This window comes from Harpia harpyja, chromosome Z (assembly GCF_026419915.1).
Source record: "Harpia harpyja isolate bHarHar1 chromosome Z, bHarHar1 primary haplotype, whole genome shotgun sequence".
Classification (NCBI taxonomy): Eukaryota; Metazoa; Chordata; class Aves; order Accipitriformes; family Accipitridae; genus Harpia; species Harpia harpyja.
In genome coordinates this window covers 38,012,138-38,025,530 of record NC_068969.1, presented here as the reverse complement: position 1 = coordinate 38,025,530, position 13,393 = coordinate 38,012,138, and the positions used below count along the sequence as shown (strand labels likewise).

At 42.9% G+C, this 13,393-nt stretch overlaps 1 protein-coding gene across 1 annotated transcript in view; it reads left to right on the top strand.

The window, feature by feature from the left end:
- Positions 1 to 13,393, top strand: part of SNX30 (sorting nexin family member 30) — a 53,211-nt gene that overhangs the window by 34,245 nt on the left and 5,573 nt on the right. Inside the window, exons 5-8 of the mRNA XM_052776048.1 lie at positions 102 to 297; positions 954 to 1,153; positions 7,072 to 7,158; positions 11,698 to 11,850. Of these exons, the coding sequence (XP_052632008.1) occupies positions 102 to 297; positions 954 to 1,153; positions 7,072 to 7,158; positions 11,698 to 11,850 (636 nt within the window). The remainder of the gene's footprint in view (positions 1 to 101; positions 298 to 953; positions 1,154 to 7,071; positions 7,159 to 11,697; positions 11,851 to 13,393) is intronic.

Sequence of the window (13,393 nt, the reverse complement as noted above, 5' to 3'; positions counted from 1 at the left end):
CACATGATTTGATCTTGACTGGAAAGTATCCCTCACTGTATTAATCTTCCAACAAGCAAGTGAAATATTGCTAAACTGTTTGGGTTTTTTTAACTTCCTAGGATCTTAATGCCTATAAAAAGCAAGGAATGGCATTGCTGTCAAAGATGGGGGAGTCTGTCAAATACGTTACAGGAGGCTACAAATTAAGAAGTCGGCCACTGGAGTTTGCAGCCATTGGGGAGTATCTAGACACATTCTCTCTAAAGCTTGGTACCATTGACAGAATAGCACAACGGATTATCAAGGAACAGTTGGGTAAGGACACAAGGTGCTCTATCACAATACTTCATTCTGAGTGCTTTGTATCTTGTTCTGGTTGATGGTGTGACCAAGACAACTTGTGTCAATGATTCTGGCCTGTAATGAGCCACACAGAGCAAAATCTAATGCCTCTTGCAGATTTAAAACAAGCCCAAAGCCTAACGCAGTATCTTACTTGAGCTCAACTCTCCAAATATTTTTTTAAAATGGCTCTTGTTGTTATACCAACCTATTTTCTTACTAGAGTTATTTTTGGAAAGACTTTTGGGAGAGGGAAAAACCTGTACATTCCATCTGGAGGAGTAGAGGTGGAATTCCTAGATGAAGATAAACTTTACAGACCTGTCTTAGCAGACCCAAGTTTTACATATGTTTAAAAAAAATTACTTTGGCTACTGCACAGATGCAAGTGTCTTTGTATTGGAAGCTTGTAGGAATGGTCAGTTAAGCAGGAGGCAACTTGGACCTGTCACCTGTGCAGCCATAGAGCTCTGTCTATTAAGATGCTAATGCAACACAAGACTTGACTCCTGGGGGAGTTAATGTTTGCCAAGCTTGGTGCGTAGTTTCTCCTGTTTGGTGTGAGTGTTTGCAGATCCTTGTGCCTCACTCTTACTCTGTTAATCTACTTTTCCATCTGCCTTTTGCAGAATACTTGGTGGAACTACGAGAATACGGACCTGTTTATTCAACCTGGGGAGCGCTGGAGGTTGAGCTGTCGGAGCCACTGGAAGGGTTGTCTGCCTGTATTGGGAACTGCTGCACAGCTCTTGAAGAACTCAGTGAAGACATGACAGAAGACTTCCTGCCTGTGCTTAGGGAATATATATTGTATTCGGAGTCAATGAAGGTAAAGAGAGCCCTGTGGCAGAAGTGACACTGTCATTGGTGTTTGCATGCAGTGATGCATCAGTGAGTTCATTCTTTTTAACAGCAAGAAGGTTTGGTGGTGGGAAAAGTCGGGAAGTAAATAATGCATTAGGTAGGAGGATGTTTTCATAATCAAAACAAACCTAGGTATGCTTACAGGGTACTGCATGGGTAGCATTACCTATCTGCTCTGCTATTCAGTGAAGCTAAGGTCAGTAATGCTAGGATGCACACAAAGTGTTGAAGAGTTGCTTGTTCTTTGGAGTGGCAGGTGGTACTCTGTAGGAGACATCCTGTGGCTGCCTAGAATTTTCTCTTTGAATTGTCGGAAAGTCAGTCATGGCTCAGCTCTTCACTACTGGGTCAGTGTCTGGCCCTGCAGAAAAGGTAGCATTAGCAGCTTCTGTCACTTTTATGCAGCAGGGTTGGCTGGCTCCTTTTAGAACCACGTGTCCAAATGACAGACACTGCTTCCTCTCTCATCCCCACACTCTAGGCAGGATGTATCTGTTGTAAAGTTCTGTTAAGTTCTGCATACCAAGTAGCTGCTTAAAGATGCTGTTCTGTGACTCTTAATCGCTCTAGGAACTTAGTATCTTATGGCTCATGCAGAAGTAATAAAAGCTACTTCAGTGCAGTTTTTATTCTCTTGAAGTTAAGGAGCATTGGTAGTCAATCCCACTGCATGGGGAAAAGAATTACTGAGTTAACTGCACTGAAAACTGAACCTAAGGACTCTAGTTTGGCTGTTAGAGCTTTTCACCAAATGCCATGGTACAGTATGTATTAGCAGTCCCTCTATAGGGTACTAACAGACAAATTCCTTCTGAGGACTTTCCACTTGGAACAACTGTCACAAGGCTATGGTATGCACTTCTTTAGAGATCTAATAGCCTGTTTTAAACCTACAGTCTGAACATGGTGGTCCTTCTCCATCTTAATCTTAGTCATCCTATACTTCTCAAACTGAGATTTGAAACACCTAGAGCTTTCTTATACCAGCTTCAGATGGCTAGTTGTATGGCTCTTGTCTTGCCTGGCTGAATGCTTCTTATGAAGGCTTTGCACTAATTCACTGAGTATACTCTTTGCTTTTGTAGTCATGGTATTGACCCTAGCATAAACAAGGTGCATTTTATTTATAGGACTATTAACACCCAAGTATTGCTGGAACACCCTGAGCTGTAGATGGAAGCCTTGACCCAGGGTGTTCAGACTTAACCTTACTCTGTAGGAAGGGGTGTGTGTGTTTGTGTACTTACAAATAAACAGAACATGAGTATTGTGGTTTAAGCCCAGCCAGCAGAAAAGCACCATGAAGCTGCTCACTCCTCCCCACCCTGGGAGGAACTGTGGTCAGTTCATCACACGTCTCTGCCGTTCCTTCCTCCTCAGGGGGAGGACTCCTCACTCTTCCCCTGCTCTGGCGTGGGTCCTTCCCACAGGCTGCAGTTCTTCAGTGACAGACTGCTCTAGCGTGGGCTTTCCCATGGAGTCACGGCCATCTTCAGGGGCCTCTGCTGCCCTGCTCCCCTCCACGGGCTGGGGGGAGACAGCCTGCCGCCTCACCACGGGCTGCGGGGGCATCAACCTCCTCCGGCGCACCTCCTCCCCTCCTTCCTCACTGACCTTGCTGCCTGCGCAGGGGTTTCTCTCACATCCCACTCCCCTCTCTGCTGCAAGTTCCCCTTCTTAAACCTGTTCTCCCAGAGGTGCTACCACCGAAGCTGATGGGCTTGACCTTGGCCAGCGGTGGGTCCAACTAGGAGCCAGCAAAGCTTCTGGCAGCTTCTCACAGGAGCCGGCCCTGCAGCCCCTCCTCTGCTACCAAAAACCCCACCACACAAACCCAAAACAACGAGGCTAGTGGTTAAAGCTTTTAGCCCAGAACATGTGCCTTTTGATGCTACAAAGGCCATGGCCTACTGGAGATGGCATCTAAAGTGGCAAGCTGAGTTGTGAGAGGTGCTTTTCACAAATGTAGCGTGGGAGGAATTTTTTTAAGCTAAAAAGCAAGGGTTTCTTCTGCTGAAGAGGTATTTCAGGCAGTTAAACACCACTTACTACAGGAAGCATGGCATTAAAGACTTGCAGCTAGACTACCTATTGGCTTGGAGACAGGCCCATTCTAAAAGGGCTCTTGTCAAATGACAGCAAAGACACTAAGTGCAGTCTCCAAGCTAACAGGCTTGCCTGAAGCACCTCTTCAGCTAAAGAAACCCTTTTAAGTTTAATTTTTAGACAGCCGACTTAACTTCCTAGTGGCCTAAAGGACTCACTCTTCCTGTCAGTTATTCTCTGGTAATGAACTGAACATACTCATTGTGTTGGTGCTTTGGAACTGGTTGGATCTAGAAAACACACTTGCAAAATAGCAGTTAATAGCAAATAAGGATTATGCTGTTTGTGTCCAGCTTGGGCATCTCATTAGCTTTGTTGGAAAATCAAGAAACCTATTGCTAGCCAAGGCAGACTGTTCCTATTTTTCTTCCCTCCCAAATACCAAAACTGAAATCTCTGAGGTCATACCAAGTGCAGTTTTCTTATGCTAGAAAATACCAGTCTGTTACTATTTCTGCAGTAAGCAGCTACAGAACTGTCTTCCCAGATGCCATAAAACCATGTAAGTAACTGTAAAGGAGGCTACACTTGGAGTGTGGGAGGCTTTCTGCTGAAAAGGCTGTCCTCTTCACTAGCAGTGCAGTCCTATTCATCAGCTGCTTTGAGGCCTGCTTGTGAAATTGAAGTCTGTTTTGGCTTTCAGAGCACAGTTGTTGGACAGGGTACTTGATGGAAGGCAAGTCCCTAGGCACTAGGAGTTCAGTGCAACCTTGGTAGCTTTCTCTTTTGCACACTGTACCCCAGGTGTAGGTATAGAACTTGATTTGTAGAGCAGTCTCTAGCTGGATGAATGTCCCTCAGTGTAAGAACTGCCAGGTTGTCTTCACTGGTTTTTTTAGAGATTAATGTTAACTTTAGTGTCTTCAGGAGCACTATTATATGTGAGGGGGAAGCCTGAGGAAACTGCACATACGGAGGCAAAGCCCAGTAGTTCTGGTTGAAACAAATATTGGCTGACTCCGGGGAAGCCCCGTCTCTGGGTTCATTTGAAAGATTTACAGAAGAGGGGAGAGGCTGGCATTGCAGGCTTGAGTTAAATGTTGCTGGGAGTGTCTAGGAGAGACCTTTTCCAAAACACAGATCATGTATGAGATGGCCAGATGATTTCTCAAATCCTGGTGCAGTGAGGCACTTGTCAACAAACGTGAGGTACCACATTTTTTGTGGTATGCTGGTGTTCCCCAGGGAGGCAAGTGCAGAAGACAAACTCAGCTCTACGTAATTCAGTGGTGATATTAAAATGTTATATGATCTCTGTATGCTTATCACCTGATAAGCCTTTCTGGCAGTGTTGTGATCCCCAGCTGTGTGCTTGGACATCACTTCTAATGCGTGTTTAAAGCAAGCACCACATGAATAACTAACTCTGTCTTTAAAACTGTGCAGGAAATAAGGATCCTTTTGTGAGGTCTAGTTGTAGTAGGAAGCTATATGGTGTGCAAATGGCATAGAATTGCAATTCAAGAAAGGAGGCTGATGGCAAACTCCTGAAGCTCCTTCAGAGATCTGGGCCAAGGTGAAATTTTTCAACTAAATACAAAATGGAGAAGGACCTGCCTCACTGAAAGCAAGCTAAGTCTTGTTTGTACAGGGACTGGTGGTTTAGTTCTGCCCCCAAATAACTGAAATGTGGTGTGTGACTTTGTTCTGTTTGGTGTTGGTTTCTTCCAACTTTTAAAAAAAAATTTTATTTTTTACTTTTTTTTTTTTTTCTTCCTTCTAAGTGAGGCCTTAACTAGTGGAAGTATTGCATGGGCTGTGGTAAGTCTGGGGAAACTTGGCACAGAGCTTTTCGAAGGAGCTGCTGAAGCTTTAAGGCATTGACCTGCAACTGAGAAGAGATTGCCTGGAGGTGCCAGAGGAAACACTTCCTTTCACATATGGGACAAGTGAAAGGGAAGGCAGTATTTTTCTCATGACTTACAGGTCAGCCATTAAAGGATACTTAAAGCTGTATTCAGAAGCATATTGTTAATGGTCCACAGTGGATGGACTTGAGCACTTAAGGAGAAATAAGACACCTGCCCTTTGAATCTAATCTGCTGATACCTGTTAATCATTGGCTACTCCTGGTACAGATCCAGCTTACTGCACTAACTTGAGGTTTCTATAGGCTGAATGCAATTGCTGGAGGTGGTTGTTTTTCTGAGAAGAAATTTCAGTTGACTCAGGTTCAAGAGGTAGTACAAAGTAGAAATATCTGTTAAGTCTCTCAGGCTTTTGTTGCATTGGTAACCTCAGTCGCTTAAGGGCTATTCCACATAGTTGCTTAGATTTCAAAAGGAATGGGAATGCTGTGTTTTTTTCAAGCAAACCAGTGGCATGGTTGCTTGCATCCCTTTTGGGAGAAAAGGGAGTGTTAAGCTGTTGAAGATGAATTTTTCAGTTTTGCCCCATCTTTTTGCCTAAACGTATAGCAGCTTTGTGGATGGGGTGCCATTCCAATTTACCATGGACTGAGGTTTGTAAGAATATTGATTGCAATATCTCCTATCTCTACTCTAGAGCAACTGCACTGGTGATGTTCCCTTGGCTTAAGAGGGAGGAAGGGGAAGATGATGATTAGTAGATACAGGGTTCGTACATCTTTAATTAGGAAACAGATCTTGGTGAGACTGGCTCTTAGAGCTCTGAGAACTACACTTTTAAACAGATATTTCTGTAGGCAGCAGAGCATGTGACTAGTCCTGTTTTACTAGCCTTGTCTGAAACTAGTCATTTTAAAATGACTAGTTACCTCCTTTTGTCCTAGTGGGGTAATGCCTTCTGGGTGGCAGAAGGGAAGACTCGAAGCATGAACTGGCCAAGTTGACTGCAAGACAAGTTCAGATTTACAGGTGCCTCAGCAGTGAGTGTTGGTTGACTTCCCTCTGAACATTTTAAATAATAACTTTGCGTCAACTGAGTTCTAAAAAATTACTAGTTGTTTCCTTGTGAAGATTGGAGAAGTAAGTTGCCCACTTTTGCAGACATAGAACTGCTTATTTTTTAGTAGTATATTCTTAAAAAGACTATTTTCTGTGGTTGTTAAATTGTAAGACTGTAGTACAACCTTAGTGGAGATCTTGGCTTGTGGCTATATTACAAGATAAAGGTATCATCTTTTGCTCTCTATGCCGAGAATACTCCGTCAATAAAATGTTTTACTGCTTGTGAAACTCACTCGGGTAGTTCAGTGCTTTTCACGTAAATTGTGCTTTTCAAAATTTTAATTTTTTAAATTAAACCAACAACCAAACTCCCCAAACTGATCTAAAAGCAAAGCTCACTTTTGTTCTAATGCAATAATGTAACAGCTTGCTATAAAAGACTTTGAGGAGTCTTTGTAAGTGAAAAGGGAGATGTAATACCTTCTGTGGTGGCCTTCCTGTCTCTTAGGCTATGCTGTTTTCTGTTTGGTGCTGGAGGATGTCAAAAGTTTTGCACTAGTCCTTGACAGCTTGGATGCTCTTGTTTATATCCTTTTCATGCTAATAATAGGTCAAATGATGAACTGAATTTACTTAGTCAGGGTAATATTCATGGTGACATGACAGCTTCTATCTTGCATGCCTGCAGCTTGTCCAAAACTTCAATTTTATCTGACCCTGCCAGCTGCTGGAGAGCAAATGCTTTGTTTTGAAAAGCTACTCCCTAAATACGGTAAAATAAGAGAAAGTAAGTCTGAAAGTCTGACTTTGGACTGAGTTAGCACTTAAGCTGTATCACTTTGCAGTTTCTTGCAGGCTGGGGAGGGAAGGAGCAAGAGCTCACAGTTGTCTTTTCTCTTGCCCATAGAATGTGTTGAAGAAGAGAGACCAAGTTCAAGCGGAGTATGAAGCAAAACTGGAAGCAGTAGCCTTGAAAAAAGAAGACCGTCCAAAGGTTAGCACTTCAAACTAGTCTACAAAACCAGCTTGCACTTACATTACTTCCTGAGAAGAATGGAGAAACAGAACTTGCTTTGTCTGGCTCTGGTGGCTTCTTTGCAGTATAAGCAGTTTCTGGCAGAACAGAAATTTGTTCTTGGCAAGCTGGTGTGAAATAAAGCCCTAGGTATGAACATATATAACCTGTCTAGCAACTTATGTACTACTGATATCCCACCATTCAGAGCCGGGTGGTTCTGACCATGTAAACACTCCAACCACAGCTAGGCAATCAGTTGGAGTGTTCACTGACATGGACTGAAGTAGTGGTAGAATAGATGATGGTGATTTAGCAGTATGTCAGCTAGCCGAGTTAAGGTCCTAGCCCTGGCACTGTTGAACTGTACTGGAGGACTCCTGTTTTGGCTGTGGAAGACTCTGTATTTTGCCTCTTCTGCTAGGGAGCTCTTCCTCTGTCATGCTGAACAGACACAGCAAGTGTCACTGGGTAACAGGTTTTGGCTGGGCTTCATGCAGAAGCAAAACTGTAAACTCTCGTGCTTGTGCTGCCACCTGCTTTCTGCATGAAGCAATGTGCAAGAGGCCTCTCAAATCACTGCAACTTTCACCAACAATGACAACTGGTTTTGTTCCCTTCCTCTGCTTGGGGCTTTTTGGTTCCCCTTTGTGTTAATAATTAATAGATTACTTTCCAGTATTAGGACTCCTGTACAATAATCTTACAGGAGGAAGCTGAAGAGGACCAGGGCATAGAAATGCAAACTAGTATTTTTCTGATCTTGTGTCTGTTGTGGACTCTACAAATAGTGGTGTCTTAGGTATCTTGTGGTGCTCTTGTATTTTGGTCTTTTGCCTGCCCCACTGCTGGCTGGTGTGGTATGTACTCTTACTTCCTCAGTGTAGGTTTGTATGAGCTGGTATTCTAACAAGTTGTATGTAGGATGAAGGGAACTAAATCTAGCATATCCAGCAAGCCAATTGCAGTTTTTAGGCATTTGGCTTTATCAAGGTTTTGATGCAGTGGAACCGCCGAACTTTACTAGTGTCTCAGCTGCTAAAAGGCTTTTGCATCTCACCTCTCTGGGATTATTGTGTAAAGCATGGCACTTAACTAGCTGTCTAAGAATTTTTTGAATACTTATGTCTCCTCTCCAGAGTATAAGCATATCTTTTGGCGACTCCTTGTACCTTTTTTCTAAGATAAGTCTTTTGTGTCATTTACAAGTTGAAGTTGAACAAACTAATAGAACTCCTTGCATGTTCTTAAAATACTAGCTCAAGGTTTTCAGATTGTTCCACCTGGAGGGAATGTCCTCGTCTGTAAGAGCTGGTAGCTCAGAGCTGTGGCTAGCCCCACATCTTACATTCAGTAAGGTCTCCTGGCTTCCCTGCTGGAAACTAAAAGCAGACAGAGGGTCATGAGCTGGGTTATGCAGTGAATGGTATTTGTGTTCCTTTCGGCATATTTAGCTGATTTGGCAGGAATTATGTTAAAAAAACAAAACAAAACCCAAAAGCCCCCCAAACCTTAAGGGAAAAAAGGCCTACTTTTGGATCACGAAATGAGGGCCTATCATTACCTGTTAATCTCTTCCCCTGGAGGGCATTCTGAGACTCGCTGTACGCATAATCAGATTGGCTTCACAAAGCTCTGTCGGTGTCATTAGGTCATTCTCACATTGAGATGATCAGCTTAGAACTCGGTGGCCTATAAATGCAGAAGGCTTGTAGGGCTACTGTAAATGTCTGTCAGCAAATACTGCTCAAGAGTGCTGAAGTTTACACCAAAAACATAGTGTGTGTGGTGTTTTTTAACACTAGCATAACAGTGTTAGTGCAGAGTCTGCAGCCTTTCTATTTCTAACAAGTACAGTGGTGAAGTGCTTCTTACCCATTTCTGACCCACGCTGGAGCTGGTTTTGCAGTAATCCAACCAATGTGGTTAAGTGCAGGCATTGTTTCCCTTTGGTGAGATGAAGTCCACCTCTGATGGCTGAATTTATTCTGTCTGCCTTAAGGCTTTGCAGTGTGGTGATCTATGGGAACAGTAAATATGGCAGTGCAGAACTTGAAGTAGAAGATGACCATGTGTATTTACAGAAAAAAGAAAAGGCTTGTAACAGTATATGTTTCCAGAGAACTAGGAAGGTAGAAATATCATGTACAGAGATTAGTTGCCTAGTAAGTGTTGTATTTGTTGTGCTTCAGGACCATTTGTTACGTGGTAATGATGCTGTAAAGGAGTTCTGAAAAAGTGGACATGCTTATGCTGCAAGCAATGCCATCTGCACTTGACCACACTAAATTCTAGATGTGAATCATACTTAGACTCTGGTCTTTTGAAGAACTATGTGAAGAGGAATAAATGTAGGTGCAGAACTTACATTATCATATAATGAGGTGACCAGACTCCTGAATATACAATTTTATGCTCAGTTCTTGCCTGCATGTTCATCTCTTCTCAGTTTAAGTTGGCTTACTAAAATAGTGATGGGCCCTTCCAGAGTGTATTGCAGTTTGAGCCAGTTATCACGTGATTTTGGGGTTTGGTTTTTTTGAGCTATTCAAATAGCTGAGAGCAGCCATCATTAAGAAAGTAGCAACTTCCCCCAAAGTGCAATCTTCTTTCTTCTCAGTTCCTAGTTGCTAGCTAATAATGAATATCTGCACTGGTAAAAGCAGATATATCAGCATTGATGTTTTAACTTAAGCCCAAATCTGATGTTAGAACTAGAACCTCTCTTTTCATTAACCTTGCAGTAGAAATAAAGTGCTTAAAAGCTGTTAATTAACATAACATTTTGTTTCAACTACTGAGTTGCAACTTCTGTTCTGGGAAGCTGCAGTTTTGGAAGGAAAGGTATTTACTCTCCCAAATAGGACTGGTCCATGTGTAGACACTGCTTTCATGATGCCTCTGGAGACTTAGCTGGAGTTCATTGCTGCTGTTCCTTAATTAGAGTGTATGTGACACATTTGCTGACCACTGGATTGTCCCTGTAGCTCTGAACTCATACAGCCCTCTCGGCCTGACCTGCAGGAGAACTGGCTGTGAGAAAGAACGGTGGGTTGTTTTTTGGTTTTTTTTTGATAGCTTCGTTGTGGTTTCAGATCCTGGCAGAAGAAGCAGGAAGCTGGCGAGTGCTTAGAAACTAACTTAATTGGATTGGGAAATCTTACATGGTTTTGCTTCCAGACTTCATGACTCTTTCTCTTGATAGCCTACCCTTTCCCATTAAGATAGCAGAGTACTTACAAATATGACACAGGGCATACTTGCCTTGAGGGGAGTATCTTCTAAACTTCCTAGCCACTGGCTTGGTAGTTCTTGTCTGAAGCCTACAAGAGAACTCTATGTCTGGAGTTGTAGCAGATTGGATTCTGTAGCTAGAAGTATAGTGCTCAGAGAGGGTGGGGGAAGTGTGTAGCTACTGAACCCCCAAGCTGCCTGTAGGGTAAATCCAGTTGTGTGAATAAAGCAGTACTCAAATCCCATGAGGATGAAGGAGGTGCTTCAGGTATCTTGAACAGCTCAGGGCTTTCCTCTTCTGAGGTCATGGGCCTAGTCTGCACGTCCTTACAGGCTTCCTGTCTGTGTGGACCAAGCAGCACAAGGAGGAGAAAGGTGTTTGTGGCTTTCCTGCTTGAAGAAACGTTTGTAAATTGTTCCTGTAGTTGCCTGGTGGTATACGTGTTGTTAGTTAAAACATAAGCAAAGAACACCAACTTCTTTGGCCTAAAGTGCATCTACCTTGGGACGGTGACTACTGTCATAATCCATTTAAATCTCTACCGAGGCTTGCAATAGGCTGTCCTTCAAAATTTCTTCTATTGCTTATGTGTGATTACATGTCCAGTGTTGAGCCCAAAGGCCCATGAGCCAATCCACAGTGATGATCATCAGTGCTTTGCACTTAACATTATTTTTTTTTTTCAGGCAGCCTGTAAGGTTAAAAGTGGAAGCTAGAGAGTAGAGGCTTAGGAATTTTATTCTGCAACCGTAGCTGATCACTGCTGTTTGTATACTATGGTTGAGAGATAACACTGAGGTCTCTTATCCAGCTCTTTGGACAAACCTAAATGTTTGTTGTTTCATACACACTAGTGTAAATTGGGAAATGACTAGTGCAACTCTAAATGGGAAGGAGGAGAGAAAGCTCGCTCTGGAGCTGTAGTCACGCTGCTCAGTTTGAGAACTAGGAACTGAGCTAGGCACCCAGTACTTAGACCAAATGGTTTCCTCTTTATGTGCCTCTAGCAAGCTCTTCCTCAGTCTGCCTCTGTATCTGGCATGGAGGTGGACAAGCACAACTGCCCACCACCTCAAACAGCAGAGAACAAACTGAAGCAATCCCATCTTCTCACTAATACAGAATTGGGGCTTTTCTCCCTGCAGCCATAACAGAGTTTATTCAGGATGACTACTGGGCTGTTAACTTACCCTTTCCTCTGTAGCTTCCTCAGTGAGGTTTTAGTTAATTCAGCAGCCGAGCACTCTCAGTGATGGTTTCAATCTTCATTTCTTTTGCTGCAGGTACCCACAGATGTTGAGAAATGTCAAGATCGAGTAGAGTGTTTCAATGCTGACCTGAAAGCAGATATGGAGAGATGGCAGAACAACAAAAGGCAAGACTTTAGGCAGCTACTCATGGGGATGGCAGATAAAAACATCCAGTACTACGAGAAGGTACGTGGCACTGCTGGAGCATTGGCAGGAATAAGAGTAGTTCATTTTCCCCTGAGGTGGTGATAATTCTTCAGGAAATCTTCATGCTGTCTTGAAGAAAAGAATCTTGGACATCTAAATCAGTTCTCTAGTGCTGTGGAAGCTGCTCTTTGTCAGCAGCTTAGTGTAATCTGTTGAGTTGCTGGTCACGCTGAAGCGATCTGCGTGAGACTAGCAGTCTTTTGCAAGGCAACCCTGTAACAGCATTTCATCCTGGATGCTCGTCTATCTTGCATTCTTTAATTGAACAAATTACTGAGCAGCAGTAGTAGCGATGAAAAAGACCGAAATTGCATATTATAGTAATACTACCAGACTAGAAAATTTCTTGATTCTGCCTTTTATGAGCCAAACTACATGGGTTAATGTACATCCATGGATCCATATATAGATTACACCTGCTATGCATAAATTATTCTAATCTCTGTCCTCTTGTGCACAGTTCTGTCTCTTGTATGCTAGTCCTGGAAATACCTAGTCAGGTGCCTCTGCCCTTTTTCAGTTGGTGCATGTGTACCTGAGATTCAGTGTCATTTTTTATTTTATTTTTTTAAGTGAAAGGGCCTTGACATTTAACTGCATATGGTGCCAATCTCATTTTCCTTCATGCTAGAACAGTGCTGCCCAATGAAGTGGTTGATACATTAGACGCTACTAGGCTTATGCATGGTGACATACTTCATCTTTTGCTTATTGCTTTTTTCCACATCTACTTTAAAAACTTCTTCCTGTGCTAGGTTACCTCTCTGTGTAATATTAATATGCAGTTACTTTGCCCCTTCCAGTGTCTCTTGTCAGTAATTCATAAGCAGTCACACAGAACTTCCTTCACCCTGGTCTTTTCTGAGACTGCTGTGGAGGACGGTATTAAAGACTCCACTGAACATCGAGCAGTGCCTCTGTAATTGCTGTACATCTTTTGCTCTTAGTTGCAGCAAGGAAGCTTTTTGGTAGGAAAGTGCCTAATTGCTTCAGGATACACAATTAGAAATACTCTATCCACCTGCAGTATGATCAGCAAGATTAGAAGGAAGATGCTTGACAACAGTGACTTGTGGGTATAAGGGCTGGTGATGAGTTTGCCCCTTCCCAGTGTTTAATAATATGTATTCCACAGTCTGTATTTGTCAAGTTTGACTTCTGGGCTGTACATGGTTGAAAGACACTAAGGATAATACAGCACTGGAGTAAGTATATGTGTCTGGGGAAATGACCCCAAAGCCTGGAGTGACTTTCTAATAACCCAGAATCTAGGATCCACTTTTATTTTGCTATACCAGGCCCTCCCAGTTCATCATGCAGTGGAGTCAAGTCCCAGAGGTGTACTGGATGGAGTACACCATGTCTCTGAACCACCTTCCCTAAATGCATGGGTTTTTCAGATAAGTTTGCTGGAGGTTGTCCATAATAGCTGCCATTGTGTCCAAATCAGCCCTCTCCCACAGTCACACCAGAAAGATGTGGATTTCTACTAGAAACAGTTTGTCTGCCTAGCTGAAAGCTG